This window comes from Heterodontus francisci, unplaced genomic scaffold (genome assembly GCF_036365525.1).
Source record: "Heterodontus francisci isolate sHetFra1 unplaced genomic scaffold, sHetFra1.hap1 HAP1_SCAFFOLD_817, whole genome shotgun sequence".
NCBI lineage: Eukaryota > Metazoa > Chordata > Chondrichthyes > Heterodontiformes > Heterodontidae > Heterodontus > Heterodontus francisci.
In genome coordinates, this window is record NW_027141218.1 from 231,425 (window position 1) to 256,446 (window position 25,022).

At 42.3% G+C, this 25,022-nt stretch overlaps 1 protein-coding gene across 2 annotated transcripts in view; it reads right to left on the reverse strand.

Moving 5' to 3' along the window:
* Positions 1-25,022, reverse strand: part of LOC137362482 (serine/threonine-protein kinase A-Raf-like) — a 280,505-nt gene that overhangs the window by 225,701 nt on the left and 29,782 nt on the right. For both annotated transcript variants that reach the window (XM_068026861.1, XM_068026860.1), the window contains exon 7: positions 24,323-24,458. In XM_068026861.1, coding sequence (XP_067882962.1) covers positions 24,323-24,458 — 136 coding nt within the window. The remainder of the gene's footprint in view (positions 1-24,322; positions 24,459-25,022) is intronic.

Genomic DNA, 25,022 nt, shown 5'->3' on the forward strand with positions numbered 1-25,022 from the left:
AGTCTCACTGTCCTGCAAACACCAATACTCAGTAACACAGTGTCTCACTGTCCTGTAAACACCAATACTCAGTAACACAGAGTCTCACTGTCCTATAAACACCAATACTCAGTAACACAGAGTGTCAATGTCCTATAAACACCAATACTCAGTAACACAGAGACTCACTGTCCTGTAAACCCCAATACTCAGTAACACAGAGTCTCACTGTCCTATAAACACCAATACTCAGTAACACAGAGTCTCACTGTCCTATAAACACCAATACTCAGGAACACAGAGTCTCACTGTCCTATAAACACCAATACTCAGTAACACAGAGTCTCACTGTCCTATAAACACCAATACTCAGTAACACAGAGTCTCACTGTCCTGTAAACACCAATACTCAGTAACACAGAGTCTCACTGTCCTGTAAACACCAATACTCAGTAACACAGAGTCTCACTGTCCTATAAACACCAATACTCAGTAACACAGAGTCTCACTGTCCTGTAAACACCAATACTCAGTAACACAGAGTCTCACTGTCCTGTAAACACCAATACTCAGTAACACAGAGTCACACTGTCCTGTAAACCCCAATACTCAGTAACACAGAGTCACACTGTCCTATAAAAACCAATACTCAGTAACCCAGAGTCTCACTGTCCTATAAACACCAATACTCAGTAACACAGAATCTCACCGTCCTGTAAACCCCAATACTCAGTAACACAGAGTCTCACTGTCCTATAAACCCCAATACTCAGTAACACAGAATCTCACTGTCCTGTCAACCCCAATACTCAGTAACACAGAGTCTCACTGTCCTATAAACACCAATACTCAGTAACACAGAATCTCACTGTCCAGTAAACACCAATACTCAGTAACACAGAGTCTCACTGTCCTGCAAACACCAATACTCAGAAACAGAGTCTCACTGTCCTATTAACCCCAATACTCAGTAACACAGAGTCTCACTGTCCAGAAAACCCCAATACTCAGTAACACAGAGTCTCACTGTCCTGTAAACACCAATACTCAGTAACAGAGTCTCACTGTCCAGTAAACCCCAATACTCAGTCACACAGAGTCTCACTGTCCGATAAACACCAATACTCAGTAACACTGAGTCTCACTGTCCTATAAACACCAATACTCAGTAACACAGAGTCTCACTGTCCTATAAACACCAATACTCAGTACCACAGTGTCTCACTGTCCAATAAACACCAATACTCAGTAACACAGAGTCTCACTGTCCTACAAACACCAATACTCAGTAACACAGAGTCTCACTGTCCTATAAACCCCAATACTCAGTAACACAGAGTCTCAGTGTCCTGTAAACCCCAATACTCAGTAACACAGAGACTCACTGTCCTATAAACACCAATACTCAGTAACACAGAGTCTCACTGTCCTATAAACACCAATACTCAGGAACACAGAGTCTCACTGTCCTGGAAACACCAATACTCAGTAACACAGAGTCTCACTGTCCTATAAACACCAATACTCAGTAACACAGAGTCTCAATGTCCTGTAAACACCAATACTCAGGAACACAGAGTCCCACTGTCCTGTAAAACCCAATACTCAGTAACACAGAGTCTCAGTGTCCTTGAAACCCCAATACTCAGTAACAGAGTCTCACTGTCCTGGAAACACCAATACTCAGTAACACAGAGTCTCACTGTCCTATAAACACCAATACTCAGTAACACAGAGTCTCACTGTCCTATAAACCCCAATACTCAGTGACACAGAGTCTCACTGTCCTATAAACACCAATACTCAATAACACAGAGTCTCACTGTCCTATAAACACCAATACTCAGTAACACAGAGTCTCACTGTCCTATAAACCCCAATACTCAGTAACACAGAGTCTCACTGTCCAATAAACCCTAATACTCAGTAACACAGAGTCTCACTGTCCTATGAACCCCAATACTCAGTAACACAGAGTCTCACTGTCCAATAAACCCTAATACTCAGTAACACAGAGTCTCACTGTCCTATAAACCCCAATACTCAGTAACACAGAGTCTCACTGTCCTGTAAACACCAATACTCAGTAACACAGAGTCTCAATGTCCTGTAAACACCAATACTCAGTAATACAGAGTCTCACTGTCCTGTAAACCCCAATCCTCAGTAACACAGAGTCTCACTGTCCTGTAAACCCCAATACTCAGTAACACAGAGTCTCACTGTCCTATAAACACCAATACTCAGTAACACAGAGTCTCACTGTCCTATAAACACCAATACTCAGTAACACAGAGTCTCACTGTCCTGGAAACACCAATACTCAGTAACACAGAGTCTCACTGTCCTATAAACACCAATACTCAGTAACACAGAGTCTCAATGTCCTGTAAACACCAATACTCAGGAACACAGAGTCTCACTGTCCTGTAAACCCCAATCCTCAGTAACACAGAGTCTCACTGTCCTATAAACACCAATACTCAGTAACATAGAGTCTCACTGTCCTATAAACCCCAATACTCAGTGACACAGAGTCTCACTGTCCTATAAACACCAATACTCAATAACACAGAGTCTCACTGTCCTATAAACACCAATACTCAGTAACACAGAGTCTCACTGTCCTATAAACACCAATACTCAATAACACAGAGTCTCACTGTCCTATAAACACCAATACTCAGTAACACAGAGTCTCACTGTCCTATAAATCCCAATACTCAGTAACACAGAGTCTCACTGTCCTATAAACACCAATACTCAGTAACACAGAGTGTCAATGTCCTATAAACACCAATACTCAGTAACACAGAGTCTCACTGTCCTGTAAACCCCAATACTCAGTAACACAGAGTCTCACTGTCCTATAAACACCAATACTCAGTAACACAGAGTCTCACTGTCCTATAAACACCAATACTCAGGAACACAGAGTCTCACTGTCCTATAAACACCAATACTCAGTAACACAGAGTCTCACTGTCCTATAAACACCAATACTCAGTAACACAGAGTCTCACTGTCCTGTAAACACCAATACTCAGTAACACAGAGTCTCACTGTCCTGTAAACACCAATACTCAGTAACACAGAGTCTCACTGTCCTATAAACACCAATACTCAGTAACACAGAGTCTCACTGTCCTGTAAACACCAATACTCAGTAACACAGAGTCTCACTGTCCTATAAACACCAATACTCAGTAACACAGAGTCTCACTGTCCTGTAAACACCAATACTCAGTAACACAGAGTCTCACTGTCCGATAAACACCAATACTCAGTAACACAGAGTCTCACTGTCCTGTAAACACCAATACTCAGTAACACAGAGTCTCACTGTCCTATAAACACCAATACTCAGTAACACAGAGTCTCACTGTCCGATAAACACCAATACTCAGTAACACAGAGTCTCACTGTCCTGTAAACACCAACACTCAGTAACACAGAGTCTCACTGTCCTATAAACACCAATACTCAGTAACACAGAGTCTCAATGTCCTGTAAACACCAACACTCAGTAACACAGAGTCTCACTGTCCTATAAACACCAATACTCAGTAACACAGAGTCTCACTGTCCGATAAACACCAATACTCAGTAACACAGAGTCTCACTGTCCTATAAACACCAATACTCAGTAACACAGAGTCTCACTGTCCTATAAACACCAATACTCAGTAACACAGAGTCTCACTGTCCGATCAACTCCAATACTCAGTAACACAGAGTCTCACTGTCCTAGAAACACCAATACTCAGTAACACAGAGTCTCACTGTCCTGTAAACACCAATACTCAGTAACACAGAGTCTCACTGTCCTGTAAACACCAATACTCAGTAACACAGAGTCACACTGTCCTGTAAACCCCAATACTCAGTAACACAGAGTCACACTGTCCTATAAAAACCAATACTCAGTAACACAGAGTCTCACTGTCCTATAAACACCAATACTCAGTAACACAGAATCTCACTGTCCTGTAAACCCCAATACTCAGTAACACAGAGTCTCACTGTCCTATAAACCCCAATACTCAGTAACACAGAATCTCACTGTCCTGTAAACCCCAATACTCAGTAACACAGAGTCTCACTGTCCTATAAACACCAATACTCAGTAACACAGAATCTCACTGTCCAGTAAACACCAATACTCAGTAACACAGAGTCTCACTGTCCTGCAAACACCAATACTCAGAAACAGAGTCTCACTGTCCTATTAACCCCAATACTCAGTAACACAGAGTCTCACTGTCCAGAAAACCCCAATACTCAGTAACACAGAGTCTCACTGTCCTGTAAACACCAATACTCAGTAACAGAGTCTCACTGTCCAGTAAACCCCAATACTCAGTCACACAGAGTCTCACTGTCCAATAAACACCAATACTCAGTAACACTGAGTCTCACTGTCCTATAAACACCAATACTCAGTAACACAGAGTCTCACTGTCCTATAAACACCAATACTCAGTACCACAGTGTCTCACTGTCCTGCAAACACCAATACTCAGTAACACAGAGTCTCACTGTCCTACAAACCCCAATACTCAGTAACACAGAGTCTCACTGTCCAATAAACCCGAATACTCAGTAACACAGAGTCTCACTGTCCTATAAACCCCAATACTCAGTAACACAGAGTCTCAGTGTCCTGTAAACCCCAATACTCAGTAACACAGAGACTCACTGTCCTATAAACACCAATACTCAGTAACACAGAGTCTCACTGTCCTATAAACACCAATACTCAGGAACACAGAGTCTCACTGTCCAATAAACCCTAATACTCAGTAACACAGAGTCTCACTGTCCTATAAACACCAATACTCAGTAACACAGAGTCTCACTGTCCGATAAACACCAATACTCAGTAACACAGAGTCTCACTGTCCTGTAAACACCAACACTCAGTAACACAGAGTCTCACTGTCCTATAAACACCAATACTCAGTAACACAGAGTCTCAATGTCCTGTAAACACCAACACTCAGTAACACAGAGTCTCACTGTCCTATAAACACCAATACTCAGTAACACAGAGTCTCACTGTCCGATAAACACCAATACTCAGTAACACAGAGTCTCACTGTCCTATAAACACCAATACTCAGTAACACAGAGTCTCACTGTCCTATAAACACCAATACTCAGTAACACAGAGTCTCACTGTCCGATCAACTCCAATACTCAGTAACACAGAGTCTCACTGTCCTAGAAACACCAATACTCAGTAACACAGAGTCTCACTGTCCTGTAAACACCAATACTCAGTAACACAGAGTCTCACTGTCCTGTAAACACCAATACTCAGTAACACAGAGTCACACTGTCCTGTAAACCCCAATACTCAGTAACACAGAGTCACACTGTCCTATAAAAACCAATACTCAGTAACACAGAGTCTCACTGTCCTATAAACACCAATACTCAGTAACACAGAATCTCACTGTCCTGTAAACCCCAATACTCAGTAACACAGAGTCTCACTGTCCTATAAACCCCAATACTCAGTAACACAGAATCTCACTGTCCTGTAAACCCCAATACTCAGTAACACAGAGTCTCACTGTCCTATAAACACCAATACTCAGTAACACAGAATCTCACTGTCCAGTAAACACCAATACTCAGTAACACAGAGTCTCACTGTCCTGCAAACACCAATACTCAGAAACAGAGTCTCACTGTCCTATTAACCCCAATACTCAGTAACACAGAGTCTCACTGTCCAGAAAACCCCAATACTCAGTAACACAGAGTCTCACTGTCCTGTAAACACCAATACTCAGTAACAGAGTCTCACTGTCCAGTAAACCCCAATACTCAGTCACACAGAGTCTCACTGTCCAATCAACACCAATACTCAGTAACACTGAGTCTCACTGTCCTATAAACACCAATACTCAGTAACACAGAGTCTCACTGTCCTATAAACACCAATACTCAGTACCACAGTGTCTCACTATCTTGCAAACACCAATACTCAGTAACACAGAGTCTCACTGTCCTACAAACCCCAATACTCAGTAACACAGAGTCTCACTGTCCAATAAACCCGAATACTCAGTAACACAGAGTCTCACTGTCCTATAAACCCCAATACTCAGTAACACAGAGTCTCAGTGTCCTGTAAACCCCAATACTCAGTAACACAGAGACTCACTGTCCTATAAACACCAATACTCAGTAACACAGAGTCTCACTGTCCTATAAACACCAATACTCAGGAACACAGAGTCTCACTGTCCAATAAACCCTAATACTCAGTAACACAGAGTCTCACTGTCCTATGAACCCCAATACTCAGTAACACAGAGTCTCACTGTCCAATAAACCCTAATACTCAGTAACACAGAGTCTCACTGTCCTATAAACCCCAATACTCAGTAACACAGAGTCTCACTGTCCTGTAAACACCAATACTCAGTAACACAGAGTCTCAATGTCCTGTAAACACCAATACTCAGTAATACAGAGTCTCACTGTCCTGTAAACCCCAATCCTCAGTAACACAGAGTCTCACTGTCCTGTAAACCCCAATACTCAGTAACACAGAGTCTCACTGTCCTATAAACACCAATACTCAGTAACACAGAGTCTCACTGTCCTATAAACACCAATACTCAGTAACACAGAGTCTCACTGTCCTGGAAACACCAATACTCAGTAACACAGAGTCTCACTGTCCTATAAACACCAATACTCAGTAACACAGAGTCTCACTGTCCTATAAACACCAATACTCAGTAACACAGAGTCTCACTGTCCTATAAACACCAATACTCAGGAACACAGAGTCTCACTGTCCTATTAACCCCAATACTCAGTAACACAGAGTCTCACTGTCCAGAAAACCCCAATACTCAGTAACACAGAGTCTCACTGTCCTGTAAACCCCAATACTCAGTAACACAGAGTCACACTGTCCTATAAAAACCAATACTCAGTAACACAGAGTCACACTGTCCTATAAACACCAATACTCAGTAACACAGAATCTCACTGTCCTGTAAACCCCAATACTCAGTAACACAGAGTCTCACTGTCCTATAAACACCAATACTCAGTAACACAGAATCTCACTGTCCAGTAAACACCAATACTCAGTAACACAGAGTCTCACTGTCCTGCAAACACCAATACTCAGAAACAGAGTCTCACTGTCCTATTAACCCCAATACTCAGTAACACAGAGTCTCACTGTCCAGAAAACCCCAATACTCAGTAACACAGAGTCTCACTGTCCTGTAAACCCCAATACTCAGTAACACAGAGTCTCACTGTCCTATAAACCCCAATACTCAGTAACACAGAGTCTCACTGTCCTGTAAACACCAATACTCAGTAACACAGAGTCTCACTGTCCTATAAACCCCAATACTCAGTAACACAGAGTCTCACTGTCCAATAAACACCAATACTCAGTAACACAGAGTCTCACTGTCCTATAAACACCAATACTCAGTAACACAGAGTCTCACTGTCCTATAAACACCAATACTCAGTAACACAGAGTCTCACTGTCCAATAAACCCTAATACTCAGTAACACAGAGTCTCACTGTCCTATAAACCCCAATACTCAGTAGCACAGAGTCTCACTGTCCTATAAACACCAATACTCAGCAACACAGAGTCTCACTGTCCGAGAAACACCAATACTCAGTAACACAGAGTCTCACTGTCCTGTAAACACCAATACTCAGTAACACAGAGTCTCACTGTCCTATAAACACCAATACTCAGTAACACAGAGTCTCACTGTCCTGCAAACACCAATACTCAGTAACACAGTGTCTCACTGTCCTGTAAACACCAATACTCAGTAACACAGAGTCTCACTGTCCTATAAACACCAATACTCAGTAACACAGAGTGTCAATGTCCTATAAACACCAATACTCAGTAACACAGAGTCTCACTGTCCTGTAAACCCCAATACTCAGTAACACAGAGTCTCACTGTCCTATAAACACCAATACTCAGTAACACAGAGTCTCACTGTCCTATAAACACCAATACTCAGGAACACAGAGTCTCACTGTCCTATAAACACCAATACTCAGTAACACAGAGTCTCACTGTCCTATAAACACCAATACTCAGTAACACAGAGTCTCACTGTCCTGTAAACACCAATACTCAGTAACACAGAGTCTCACTGTCCTATAAACACCAATACTCAGTAACACAGAGTCTCACTGTCCTGTAAACACCAATACTCAGTAACACAGAGTCTCACTGTCCTATAAACACCAATACTCAGTAACACAGAGTCTCACTGTCCTGTAAACACCAATACTCAGTAACACAGAGTCTCACTGTCCTGTAAACACCAATACTCAGTAACACAGAGTCTCACTGTCCTATAAACACCAATACTCAGTAACACAGAGTCTCACTGTCCTGTAAACACCAATACTCAGTAACACAGAGTCTCACTGTCCTATAAACACCAATACTCAGTAACACAGAGTCTCACTGTCCTGTAAACACCAATACTCAGTAACACAGAGTCTCACTGTCCTGTAAACACCAATACTCAGTAACACAGAGTCACACTGTCCTGTAAACCCCAATACTCAGTAACACAGAGTCACACTGTCCTATAAAAACCAATACTCAGTAACACAGAGTCTCACTGTCCTATAAACACCAATACTCAGTAACACAGAATCTCACCGTCCTGTAAACCCCAATACTCAGTAACACAGAGTCTCACTGTCCTATAAACCCCAATACTCAGTAACACAGAATCTCACTGTCCTGTCAACCCCAATACTCAGTAACACAGAGTCTCACTGTCCTATAAACACCAATACTCAGTAACACAGAATCTCACTGTCCAGTAAACACCAATACTCAGTAACACAGAGTCTCACTGTCCTGCAAACACCAATACTCAGAAACAGAGTCTCACTGTCCTATTAACCCCAATACTCAGTAACAGAGTCTCACTGTCCAGAAAACCCCAATACTCAGTAACACAGAGTCTCACTGTCCTGTAAACACCAATACTCAGTAACAGAGTCTCACTGTCCAGTAAACCCCAATACTCAGTCACACAGAGTCTCACTGTCCGATAAACACCAATACTCAGTAACACTGAGTCTCACTGTCCTATAAACACCAATACTCAGTAACACAGAGTCTCACTGTCCTATAAACACCAATACTCAGTACCACAGTGTCTCACTGTCCTGCAAACACCAATACTCAGTAACACAGAGTCTCACTGTCCTACAAACCCCAATACTCAGTAACACAGAGTCTCACTGTCCTATAAACCCCAATACTCAGTAACACAGAGTCTCAGTGTCCTGTAAACCCCAATACTCAGTAACACAGAGACTCACTGTCCTATAAACACCAATACTCAGTAACACAGAGTCTCACTGTCCTATAAACACCAATACTCAGGAACACAGAGTCTCACTGTCCTGGAAACACCAATACTCAGTAACACAGAGTCTCACTGTCCTATAAACACCAATACTCAGTAACACAGAGTCTCAATGTCCTGTAAACACCAATACTCAGGAACACAGAGTCTCACTGTCCTGTAAAACCCAATACTCAGTAACACAGAGTCTCAGTGTCCTTGAAACCCCAATACTCAGTAACAGAGTCTCACTGTCCTGGAAACACCAATACTCAGTAACACAGAGTCTCACTGTCCTATAAACACCAATACTCAGTAACACAGAGTCTCACTGTCCTATAAACCCCAATACTCAGTGACACAGAGTCTCACTGTCCTATAAACACCAATACTCAATAACACAGAGTCTCACTGTCCTATAAACACCAATACTCAGTAACACAGAGTCTCACTGTCCTATAAACCCCAATACTCAGTAACACAGAGTCTCACTGTCCAATAAACCCTAATACTCAGTAACACAGAGTCTCACTGTCCTATGAACCCCAATACTCAGTAACACAGAGTCTCACTGTCCAATAAACCCTAATACTCAGTAACACAGAGTCTCACTGTCCTATAAACCCCAATACTCAGTAACACAGAGTCTCACTGTCCTGTAAACACCAATACTCAGTAACACAGAGTCTCAATGTCCTGTAAACACCAATACTCAGTAATACAGAGTCTCACTGTCCTGTAAACCCCAATCCTCAGTAACACAGAGTCTCACTGTCCTGTAAACCCCAATACTCAGTAACACAGAGTCTCACTGCCCTGTAAACCCCAATACTCAGTAACACAGAGTCTCACTGTCCTATAAACACCAATACTCAGTAACATAGAGTCTCACTGTCCTATAAACCCCAATACTCAGTGACACAGAGTCTCACTGTCCTATAAACACCAATACTCAATAACACAGAGTCTCACTGTCCTATAAACACCAATACTCAGTAACACAGAGTCTCACTGTCCTATAAACACCAATACTCAATAACACAGAGTCTCACTGTCCTATAAACACCAATACTCAGTAACACAGAGTCTCACTGTCCTATAAATCCCAATACTCAGTAACACAGAGTCTCACTGTCCTATAAACACCAATACTCAGTAACACAGAGTGTCAATGTCCTATAAACACCAATACTCAGTAACACAGAGTCTCACTGTCCTGTAAACCCCAATACTCAGTAACACAGAGTCTCACTGTCCTATAAACACCAATACTCAGTAACACAGAGTCTCACTGTCCTATAAACACCAATACTCAGGAACACAGAGTCTCACTGTCCTATAAACACCAATACTCAGTAACACAGAGTCTCACTGTCCTATAAACACCAATACTCAGTAACACAGAGTCTCACTGTCCTGTAAACACCAATACTCAGTAACACAGAGTCTCACTGTCCTGTAAACACCAATACTCAGTAACACAGAGTCTCACTGTCCTATAAACACCAATACTCAGTAACACAGAGTCTCACTGTCCTGTAAACACCAATACTCAGTAACACAGAGTCTCACTGTCCTATAAACACCAATACTCAGTAACACAGAGTCTCACTGTCCTGTAAACACCAATACTCAGTAACACAGAGTCTCACTGTCCGATAAACACCAATACTCAGTAACACAGAGTCTCACTGTCCTGTAAACACCAATACTCAGTAACACAGAGTCTCACTGTCCTATAAACACCAATACTCAGTAACACAGAGTCTCACTGTCCGATAAACACCAATACTCAGTAACACAGAGTCTCACTGTCCTGTAAACACCAACACTCAGTAACACAGAGTCTCACTGTCCTATAAACACCAATACTCAGTAACACAGAGTCTCAATGTCCTGTAAACACCAACACTCAGTAACACAGAGTCTCACTGTCCTATAAACACCAATACTCAGTAACACAGAGTCTCACTGTCCGATAAACACCAATACTCAGTAACACAGAGTCTCACTGTCCTATAAACACCAATACTCAGTAACACAGAGTCTCACTGTCCTATAAACACCAATACTCAGTAACACAGAGTCTCACTGTCCGATCAACTCCAATACTCAGTAACACAGAGTCTCACTGTCCTAGAAACACCAATACTCAGTAACACAGAGTCTCACTGTCCTGTAAACACCAATACTCAGTAACACAGAGTCTCACTGTCCTGTAAACACCAATACTCAGTAACACAGAGTCACACTGTCCTGTAAACCCCAATACTCAGTAACACAGAGTCACACTGTCCTATAAAAACCAATACTCAGTAACACAGAGTCTCACTGTCCTATAAACACCAATACTCAGTAACACAGAATCTCACTGTCCTGTAAACCCCAATACTCAGTAACACAGAGTCTCACTGTCCTATAAACCCCAATACTCAGTAACACAGAATCTCACTGTCCTGTAAACCCCAATACTCAGTAACACAGAGTCTCACTGTCCTATAAACACCAATACTCAGTAACACAGAATCTCACTGTCCAGTAAACACCAATACTCAGTAACACAGAGTCTCACTGTCCTGCAAACACCAATACTCAGAAACAGAGTCTCACTGTCCTATTAACCCCAATACTCAGTAACACAGAGTCTCACTGTCCAGAAAACCCCAATACTCAGTAACACAGAGTCTCACTGTCCTGTAAACACCAATACTCAGTAACAGAGTCTCACTGTCCAGTAAACCCCAATACTCAGTCACACAGAGTCTCACTGTCCAATAAACACCAATACTCAGTAACACTGAGTCTCACTGTCCTATAAACACCAATACTCAGTAACACAGAGTCTCACTGTCCTATAAACACCAATACTCAGTACCACAGTGTCTCACTGTCCTGCAAACACCAATACTCAGTAACACAGAGTCTCACTGTCCTACAAACCCCAATACTCAGTAACACAGAGTCTCACTGTCCAATAAACCCGAATACTCAGTAACACAGAGTCTCACTGTCCTATAAACCCCAATACTCAGTAACACAGAGTCTCAGTGTCCTGTAAACCCCAATACTCAGTAACACAGAGACTCACTGTCCTATAAACACCAATACTCAGTAACACAGAGTCTCACTGTCCTATAAACACCAATACTCAGGAACACAGAGTCTCACTGTCCAATAAACCCTAATACTCAGTAACACAGAGTCTCACTGTCCTATAAACACCAATACTCAGTAACACAGAGTCTCACTGTCCTATAAACACCAATACTCAGTAACACAGAGTCTCACTGTCCTATAAACACCAATACTCAGTAACACAGAGTCTCACTGTCCGATAAACACCAATACTCAGTAACACAGAGTCTCACTGTCCTATAAACACCAATACTCAGTAACACAGAGTCTCACTGTCCTGTAAACCCCAATCCTCAGTAACACAGAGTCTCACTGTCCTGTAAACCCCAATACTCAGTAACACAGAGTCTCACTGTCCTATAAACACCAATACTCAGTAACAAAGAGTCTCACTGTCCTATAAACACCAATACTCAGTAACACAGAGTCTCACTGTCCTGGAAACACCAATACTCAGTAACACAGAGTCTCACTGTCCTATAAACACCAATACTCAGTAACACAGAGTCTCAATGTCCTGTAAACACCAATACTCAGGAACACAGAGTCTCACTGTCCTGTAAACCCCAATCCTCAGTAACACAGAGTCTCACTGTCCTATAAACACCAATACTCAGTAACACAGAGTCTCACTGTCCTATAAACACCAATACTCAGTAACACAGAGTCTCACTGTCCTGTAAACACCAATACTCAGTAACACAGAGTCTCACTGTCCTGTAAACACCAATACTCAGTAACATAGAGTCTCACTGTCCTATAAACCCCAATACTCAGTAACACAGAGTCTCACTGTCCAGAAAACCCCAATACTCAGTAACACAGAGTCTCACTGTCCTGTAAACACCAATACTCAGTAACAGAGTCTCACTGTCCAGTAAACCCCAATACTCAGTCACACAGAGTCTCACTGTCCAATAAACACCAATACTCAGTAACACTGAGTCTCACTGTCCTATAAACACCAATACTCAGTAACACAGAGTCTCACTGTCCTATAAACACCAATACTCAGAAACAGAGTCTCACTGTCCTATTAACCCCAATACTCAGTAACACAGAGTCTCACTGTCCAGAAAACCCCAATACTCAGTAACACAGAGTCTCACTGTCCTGTAAACACCAATACTCAGTAACAGAGTCTCACTGTCCAGTAAACCCCAATACTCAGTCACACAGAGTCTCACTGTCCAATAAACACCAATACTCAGTAACACAGAGTCTCACTGTCCTATAAACACCAATACTCAGTAACACAGAGTCTCACTGTCCTATAAACACCAATACTCAGTACCACAGTGTCTCACTGTCCTGCAAACACCAATACTCAGTAACACAGAGTCTCACTGTCCTACAAACCCCAATACTCAGTAACACAGAGTCTCACTGTCCAATAAACCCCAATACTCAGTAACACAGAGTCTCACTGTCCTATAAACCCCAATACTCAGTAACACAGAGTCTCAGTGTCCTGTAAACCCCAATACTCAGTAACACAGAGACTCACTGTCCTATAAACACCAATACTCAGTAACACAGAGTCTCACTGTCCTATAAACACCAATACTCAGGAACACAGAGTCTCACTGTCCAATAAACCCTAATACTCAGTAACACAGAGTCTCACTGTCCTATAAACCCCAATACTCAGTAACACAGAGTCTCACTGTCCTGTAAACACCAATACTCAGTAACACAGAGTCTCAATGTCCTGTAAACACCAATACTCAGTAATACAGAGTCTCACTGTCCTGTAAACCCCAATCCTCAGTAACACAGAGTCTCACTGTCCTGGAAACACCAATACTCAGTAACACAGAGTCTCACTGTCCTATAAACACCAATACTCAGTAACACAGAGTCTCAATGTCCTGTAAACACCAATACTCAGGAACACAGAGTCTCACTGTCCTGTAAACCCCAATCCTCAGTAACACAGAGTCTCACTGTCCTATAAACACCAATACTCAGTAACACAGAGTCTCACTGTCCTATAAACACCAATACTCAGTAACACAGAGTCTCACTGTCCTGTAAACACCAATACTCAGTAACACAGAGTCTCACTGTCCTGTAAACACCAATACTCAGTAACATAGAGTCTCACTGTCCTATAAACCCCAATACTCAGTAACACAGAGTCTCACTGTCCTATAAACCCCAATACTCAGTGACACAGAGTCTCACTGTCCTATAAACACCAATACTCAATAACACAGAGTCTCACTGTCCTATAAACACCAATACTCAGTAACACAGAGTCTCACTGTCCTATAAACACCAATACTCAATAACACAGAGTCTCACTGTCCTATAAACACCAATACTCAGTAACACAGAGTCTCACTGTCCTATAAATCCCAATACTCAGTAACACAGAGTCTCACTGTCCTATAAACACCAATACTCAGTAACACAGAGTGTCAATGTCCTATAAACACCAATACTCAGTAACACAGAGTCTCACTGTCCTGTAAACCCCAATACTCAGTAACACAGAGTCTCACTGTCCTATAAACACCAATACTCAGTAACACAGAGTCTCACTGTCCTATAAACACCAATACTCAGGAACAGAGTCTCACTGTCCTATAAACACCAATACTCAGTAACACAGAGTCTCACTGTCCTATAAACACCAATACTCAGTAACACAGAGTCTCACTGTCCTGTAAACACCAATACTCAGTAACACAGAGTCTCACTGTCCTGTAAACACCAATACTCAGTAACACAGAGTCTCACTGTCCTATAAACACCAATACTCAGTAACACAGAGTCTCACTGTCCTGTAAACACCAATACTCAGTAACACAGAGTCTCACTGTCCTATAAACACCAATAATCAGTAACACAGAGTCTCACTGTCCTGTAAACACCAATACTCTAACACAGAGTCTCACTGTCCGATAAACACCAATACTCAGTAACACAGAGTCTCACTGTCCGATAAACACCAATACTCAGTAACACAGAGTCTCACTGTCCAGTAAACCCCAATACTCAGTAACACAGAGTCTCACTGTCCTATAAACCCCAATACTCAGTAACACAGAGTCTCACTGTCCGATAAACACCAATACTCAGTAACACAGAGTCTCACTGTCCTGTAAACACCAACACTCAGTAACACAGAGTCTCACTGTCCTATAAACACCAATACTCAGTAACACAGAGTCTCAATGTCCTGTAAACACCAACACTCAGTAACACAGAGTCTCACTGTCCGATAAACACCAATACTCAGTAACACAGAGTCTCACTGTCCTATAAACACCAATACTCAGTAACACAGAGTCTCACTGTCCTATAAACACCAATACTCAGTAACACAGAGTCTCACTGTCCGATCAACTCCAATACTCAGTAACACAGAGTCTCACTGTCCTAGAAACACCAATACTCAGTAACACAGAGTCTCACTGTCCTGTAAACACCAATACTCAGTAACACAGAGTCTCACTGTCCTGTAAACACCAATACTCAGTAACACAGAGTCACACTGTCCTGTAAACCCCAATACTCAGTAACACAGAGTCACACTGTCCTATAAAAACCAATACTCAGTAACACAGAGTCTCACTGTCCTATAAACACCAATACTCAGTAACACAGAATCTCACTGTCCTATAAACACCAATACTCAGTAACACAGAGTCTCACTGTCCTATAAACCCCAATACTCAGTAACACAGAATCTCACTGTCCTGTAAACCCCAATACTCAGTAACACAGAGTCTCACTGTCCTATAAACACCAATACTCAGTAACACAGAATCTCACTGTCCAGTAAACACCAATACTCAGTAACACAGAGTCTCACTGTCCTGCAAACACCAATACTCAGAAACAGAGTCTCACTGTCCTATTAACCCCAATACTCAGTAACACAGAGTCTCACTGTCCAGAAAACCCCAATACTCAGTAACACAGAGTCTCACTGTCCTGTAAACACCAATACTCAGTAACAGAGTCTCACTGTCCAATAAACACCAATACTCAGTAACACTGAGTCTCACTGTCCTATAAACACCAATACTCAGTAACACAGAGTCTCACTGTCCTATAAACACCAATACTCAGTACCACAGTGTCTCACTGTCCTGCAAACACCAATACTCAGTAACACAGAGTCTCACTGTCCTACAAACCCCAATACTCAGTAACACAGAGTCTCACTGTCCAATAAACCCGAATACTCAGTAACACAGAGTCTCACTGTCCTATAAACCCCAATACTCAGTAACACAGAGTCTCAGTGTCCTGTAAACCCCAATACTCAGTAACACAGAGACTCACTGTCCTATAAACACCAATACTCAGTAACACAGAGTCTCACTGTCCTATAAACACCAATACTCAGGAACACAGAGTCTCACTGTCCTGGAAACACCAATACTCAGTAACACAGAGTCTCACTGTCCTCTCAACACCAATACTCAGTAACACAGAGTCTCAATGTCCTGTAAACACCAATACTCAGGAACACAGAGTCTCACTGTCCTGTAAAACCCAATACTCAGTAACACAGAGTCTCAGTGTCCTTGAAACCCCAATACTCAGTAACAGAGTCTCACTGTCCTGGAAACACCAATACTCAGTAACACAGAGTCTCACTGTCCTATAAACACCAATACTCAGTAACACAGAGTCTCACTGTCCTATAAACCCCAATACTCAGTGACACAGAGTCTCACTGTCCTATAAACACCAATACTCAATAACACAGAGTCTCACTGTCCTATAAACACCAATACTCAGTAACACAGAGTCTCACTGTCCTATAAACCCCAATACTCAGTAACACAGAGTCTCACTGTCCAATAAACCCTAATACTCAGTAACACAGAGTCTCACTGTCCTATGAACCCCAATACTCAGTAACACAGAGTCTCACTGTCCAATAAACCCTAATACTCAGTAACACAGAGTCTCACTGTCCTATAAACCCCAATACTCAGTAACACAGAGTCTCACTGTCCTGTAAACACCAATACTCAGTAACACAGAGTCTCAATGTCCTGTAAACACCAATACTCAGTAATACAGAGTCTCACTGTCCTATAAACCCCAATACTCAGTAACACAGAGTCTCACTGTCCTATAAACACCAATACTCAGTAACACAGAGTCTCACTGTCCTATAAACACCAATACTCAGTAACACAGAGTCTCACTGTCCCATTAACCCCAATACTCAGTAACACAGAGTCACACTGTCCTTGAAACCCCAATACTCAGTAACAGAGTCTCACTGTCCTGTAAAACCCAATACTCAGTAACACAGAGTCTCAGTGTCCTTGAAACCCCAATACTCAGTAACAGAGTCTCACTGTCCTGGAAACACCAATACTCAGTAACACAGAGTCTCGCTGTCCTATAAACACCAATACTCAGTAACACAGAGTCTCACTGTCCTATAAACCCCAATACTCAGTGACACAGAGTCTCACTGTCCTATAAACACCAATACTCAGTAACACAGAGTCTCACTGTCCTATAAACACCAATACTCAGTAACACAGAGTCTCACTGTCCTAAAAACACCAATACTCAGTACCACAGTGTCTCACTGTCCTATAAGCCCCAATACTCAGTAACACAGAGTCTCACTGTCCTTCAACACGAATACTCAGTCACACAGAGTCTCACTGTCCTATAAACACGAATACTCAGTAACACAGAGTCTCACTGTCCTGCAAACACCAATACTCAGTAACACAGAGTCTCACTGTCCTATAAACACCAATACTCAGTAACACAGAGTCTCACTGTCCTATAAACACGAATACTCAGTCACACAGAGTCTCACTGTCCTATAAACACGAATACTCAGTAACACAGAGTCTCACTGTCCAATAAACACCTATACTCAGTAACACAGAGTCTCACTGTCCTATAAACCCCACTACTCAGTAACACAGAGTCTCACTGTCCTATAAACCCCAATACTCAGTAACACAGAGTCTCACTGTACTGTAAACACCAATACTCAGTAACACAGAGTCTCAGTGTCCTGTAAACACCAATACTCAGTAAAACAGAGTCTCACTCTCCTATAAACCCCAATCCTCAGTAACAGAGACTCTCACTGTCCTGTAAACCCCAATACTCAGTAACACAGAGTCTCACTGTCCTATAAACACCAATACTCAGGAACACAGAGTCTCACTGTCCAAAAAACACCAATACTCAGTAACACAGAGTCTCACTGTCCTATAAACCCCAATACTCAGTAACACAGAGTCACACTGCCCTTGAAACCCCAATACTCAGTAACAGAGTCTCACTGTCCTGTAAAACCCAATACTCAGTAACACAGAGTCTCAGTGTCCTTGAAACCCCAATACTCAGTAACAGAGTCTCACTGTCCTGTAAACACCAATACTCAGTAACACAGAGTCTCACTGTCCTATAAACACCAATACTCAGGAACACAGAGTCTCACTGTCCTATAAACCCCAATACTCAGTAACACAGAGTCTCACTGTCCTGTAAAACCCAATACTCAGTTACACAGAGTCTCAGTGTCCTGTAAACCCCAATACTCAGTAACACAGAGTCTCAGTGTCCTGTAAACACCAATACTCAGTAACAGAGTCTCACTGTCCTATAAACACCAATACTCAGTGACACAGAGTCTCAATGTCCTGTAAACACCAATACTCAGTAACACAGAGTCTCACTGTCCTGTAAACACCAATACTCAGTAACACAGAGTCTCACTGTCCTATAAACACCAATACTCAGTAACACAGAGTCTCACTGTCCTATAAACCCCAATACTCAGTGACACAGAGTCTCATTGTCCTATAAACACCAATACTCAATAACACAGAGTCTCACTGTCCTATAAACACCAATACTCAGTAACACAGAGTCTCACTGTCCTATAAACACCAATACTCAATAACACAGAGTCTCACTGTCCTATAAACACCAATACTCAGTAACACAGAGTCTCACTGTCCTATAAATCCCAATACTCAGTAACACAGAGTCTCACTGTCCTATAAACCCCAATACTCAGTCACACAGAGTCTCACTGTCCTAGAAACACCAATACTCAGTAACACAGAGTCTCACTGTCCGATAAACACCAATACTCAGTAACACAGAGTCTCACTGTCCAATAAACACCAATACTCAGTAACACAGAGTCTCACTGTCCTATAAACACGAATACTCAGTAACACAGAGTCTCACTGTCCTAAAAACACCAATACTCAGTACCACAGTGTCTCACTGTCCTATAAACCCCAATACTCAGTAACACAGAGTCTCACTGTCCTATAAACACGAATACTCAGTCACACAGAGTCTCACTGTCCTATAAACACGAATACTCAGTAACACAGAGTCTCACTGTCCTGCAAACACCAATACTCAGTAACACAGAGTCTCACTGTCCTATAAACACCAATACTCAGTAACACAGAGTCTCACTGTCCTATAAACACGAATACTCAGTCACACAGAGTCTCACTGTCCTATAAACACGAATACTCAGTAACACAGAGTCTCACTGTCCAATAAACACCTATACTCAGTAACACAGAGTCTCACTGTCCTATAAACCCCACTACTCAGTAACACAGAGTCTCACTGTCCTATAAACCCCAATACTCAGTAACACAGAGTCTCACTGTCCTGTAAACACCAATACTCAGTAACACAGAGTCTCAGTGTCCTGTAAACACCAATACTCAGTAAAACAGAGTCTCACTCTCCTATAAACCCCAATCCTCAGTAACAGAGACTCTCACTGTCCTGTAAACCCCAATACTCAGTAACACAGAGTCTCACTGTCCTATAAACACCAATACTCAGGAACACAGAGTCTCACTGTCCAAAAAACACCAATACTCAGTAACACAGAGTCTCACTGTCCTATAAACCCCAATACTCAGTAACACAGAGTCACACTGTCCTTGAAACCCCAATACTCAGTAACAGAGTCTCACTGTCCTGTAAAACCCAATACTCAGTAACACAGAGTCTCAGTGTCCTTGAAACCCCAATACTCAGTAACAGAGTCTCACTGTCCTGTAAACACCAATACTCAGTAACACAGAGTCTCACTGTCCTATAAACACCAATACTCAGGAACACAGAGTCTCACTGTCCTATAAACCCCAATACTCAGTAACACAGAGTCTCACTGTCCTGTAAAACCCAATACTCAGTTACACAGAGTCTCAGTGTCCTGTAAACCCCAATACTCAGTAACACAGAGTCTCAGTGTCCTGTAAACACCAATACTCAGTAACAGAGTCTCACTGTCCTATAAACACCAATACTCAGTGACACAGAGTCTCAATGTCCTGTAAACACCAATACTCAGTAACACAGAGTCTCACTGTCCTGTAAACACCAATACTCAGTAACACAGAGTCTCACTGTCCTATAAACACCAATACTCAGTAACACAGAGTCTCACTGTCCTATAAACACCAATACTCAGTAACAGAGTCTTACTGTCCTATAAACACCAATACTCAATAACACAGAGTCTCACTGTCCTGTAAACACCAATACTCAGTAACACAGAGTCTCACTGTCCTATAAACACCAATACTCAGTAACACAGAGTCTCACTGTCCTGTAAACACCAATACTCAGTAACACAGAGTCTCACTGTCCTGTAAACACCAATACTCAGTAACACAGAGTCTCACTGTCCGGTAAACCCCAATACTCAGTAACACAGAGTCTCACTGTCCTGTAAACACCAATACTCAGTAACACAGAGTTTCACTGTCCTGTAAAAGCCAATACTCAGTAACAGAGTCTTACTGTCCTATAAACACCAATACTCAATAACACAGAGTCTCACTGTCCTGTAAACACCAATACTCAGTAACACAGAGTCTCACTGTCCTATAAACACCAATACTCAGTAACACAGAGTCTCACTGTCCTGTAAACACCAATACTCAGTAACACAGAGTCTCACTGTCCTGTAAACACCAATACTCAGTAACACAGAGTCTCACTGTCCTGTAAACACCAATACTCAGTAACACAGAGTCTCACTGTCCTGTAAACACCAATACTCAGTAACACAGAGTCTCACTGTCCTATAAACACCAATACTCAATAACACAGAGTCTCACTGTCCTGTAAACACCAATACTCAGTAACACAGAGTCTCACTGTCCTATCAACCCCAATACTCAGTAACACAGAGTCTCACTGTCCTATAAACACCAATACTCAATAACACAGAGTCTCACTGTCCTGTAAACACCAATACTCAGTAACACAGAGTCTCACTGTCCTATAAACACCAATACTCAGTAACACAGAGTCTCACTGTCCTGTAAACACCAATACTCAGTAACACAGAGTCTCACTGTCCTGTGAACACCAATACTCAGTAACACAGAGTCTCACTGTCCTATAAACACCAATACTCAGTAACACAGAATCTCACTGTCCTATAAACACCAATACTCAGTAACACAGAGTCTCACTGTCCTATAAACCCCAATACTCAGTAACACAGAGTCTCACTGTCCTATAAACACCAATACTCAGTAACACAGAGTCTCACTGTCCTATAAACACCAATACTCAGTAACACAGAGTCTCACTGTCCTATAAACACCAATACTCAGTAACACAGAGTCTCACTGTCCTGTAAACACCAATACTCAGTAACACAGAGTCTCACTGTCCTATAAACACCAATACTCAGTAACACAGAGTCTCACTGTCCTGTAAACACCAATACTCAGTAACACAGAGTCTCACTGTCCTATAAACACCAATACTCAGTAACACAGAATCTCACTGTCCTATAAACACCAATACTCAGTAACACAGAGTCTCACTGTCCTATAAACCCCAATACTCAGTAACACAGAGTCTCACTGTCCTATAAACACCAATACTCAGTAACACAGAGTCTCACTGTCCTATAAACACCAATACTCAGTAACACAGAGTCTCACTGTCCTATAAACACCAATACTCAGTAACACAGAGTCTCACTGTCCTGTAAACACCAATACTCAGTAACACAGAGTCTCACTGTCCTATAAACACCAATACTCAGTAACACAGAGTCTCACTGTCCTATAAACACCAATACTCAGTAACACAGAGTCTCACTGTCCTATAAACACCAATACTCAGTAACACAGAGTCTCACTGTCCTATAAACACCAATACTCAGTAACACAGAGTCTCACTGTCCTGTAAACCAAAATCCAAAGTAACACAGAGTCTCACTGTCCTATAAACACCAATACTCAGTAACACAGAGTCTCACTGTCCTATAAACCCCAATACTCAGTAACACAGAGTCTCACTGTCCTGTAAACACCAATACTCAGTAACACAGAGTCTCACTGTCCTATAAACACCAATACTCAGTAACACAGAGTCTCACTGTCCTATAAACCCCAATACTCAGTAACACAGAGTCTCACTGTCCTATAAACACCAATACTCAGTAACACAGAGTCACACTGTCCTTGAAACCCCAATACTCAGTAACAGAGTCTCACTGTCCTGTAAAACCCAATACTCAGTAACGCAGAGTCTCAGTGTCCTTGAAACCCCAATACTCAGTAACAGAGTCTCACTGTCCTGTAAACCCCAATACTCAGTAACACAGAGTCTCACTGTCCTGCAAAACCCAATACTCAGTAACAGAGTCTCACTGTCCTGTAAACCCCAATACTCACTAACACAGTGTCTCACTGTCCTGTGAACCCCAATACTCAGTAACACAGAGTCTCACTGTCCTATAAACACCAATACTCAGTAACACAGAGTCTCACTGTCCTATAAACACCAATACTCAGTAACACAGAGTCTCACTGTCCTGTAAACCCCAATACTCAGTAACACAGAGTCTCACTGTCCTATAAACACCAATACTCAGTAACACAGAGTCTCACTGTCCTATAAACACCAATACTCAGTAACACAGAGTCTCACTGTCCTATAAACACCAATACTCAGTAACACAGATCTCACTGTCCTATAAACACCAATACTCAGTAACACAGAGTCTCACTGTCCTGCAAACACCAATACTCAGTAACACAGATCTCACTGTCCTATAAACACCAATACTCAGTAACACAGAGTCTCTCTGTCCTGTAAACCCCAATACTCAGTAACACAGAGTCTCACTGTCCTATAAACACCAATACTCAGTAACACAGATCTCACTGTCCTATAAACACCAATACTCAGTAACACAGAGTCTCACTGTCCTGCAAACCCCAATACTCAGTAACACAGATCTCACTGTCCTATAAACACCAATACTCAGTAACACAGAGTCTCACTGTCCTGTAAACACCAATACTCAGTAACACAGAGTCTCACTGTCCTGTAAACACCAATACTCAGTAACACAGAGTCTCACTGTCCTGTAAACACCAATACTCAGTAACACAGAGTCTCACTGTCCTGTAAACACCAATACTCAGTAACACAGAGTCTCACTGTCCTGTAAACACCAATACTCAGTAACACAGAGTCTCACTGTCCTGTAAACCCCAATACTCAGTAACACAGAGTCTCACTGTCCTGTAAACACCAATACTCAGTAACACAGAGTCTCACTGTCCTATAAACACCAATACTCAGTAACACAGAGTCACACTGTCCTATAAACACCAATACTCAGTAATACAGAGTCTCACTGTCCAGTAAACCCCAATACTCAGTAACACAGGGAGTTGCTGTCATGGAGCTCCCATATTCTATCCTGAGTGGTTGTTGTAAGGCTGTCTGAGGCTGGGCAGTGCCTCCAGCTGATTGGGTCTCTGCACGTAACGTGTGAATCCCTCACCTCTATGACACTCATGTTGACTGGTGCTGTGGTGCTGGACATGTGCACGTTGGGCGTGGAGGTTGAACGTTGGCGCTGGAGCTGCCCTTCGGCAGGTGGGCAGGGACATGGGAAAGTGAAGGCGGGTGGTGTGAGCCTGCAAGGCGAAGGAGAAGCAGGTTAGTGTCAGGCCCGTCGGTGAGAAGGCTGTAATCAATTCCACTGACCTGCAATGCACCCTGTCAGCTGAAGATCCACAGCAACGCCTGCACACCCTCTCTCCCACCTCCACCCATTCCGCCCGCTCTCCCGGTTTCCGCAAATGCTCGCACACAACTTAAGCAAGGAGTCAGGAGGGCTAAAAGGGGTCATGAAAAGTCATTGTCAAACAGGATTAAGGATAATCCCAAGGCTTTTTATACATATATAAAGAGCAAGAGGGTAACCAGGGAAAGGGTTGGCCCACTCAAGGACAGAGATGGGAATCTATGTGTGGAGCCAGAGGAAATGGGCGAGGTACTAAATGAGTACTTTGCATCAGTATTCACCAAAGAGAAGGACTTGGTGGATGATGAGCCTAGGGAAGGGAGTGTAGATAGTCTCAGTCATCTCATTATCAAAAAGGAGGAGGTGTTGGGTGTCTTGCAAAGCATTAAGGTAGATAAGTCCCCAGGGCCTGATGGGATCTACCCTAGAATACTGAGGGAGGCAAGGGAAGAAA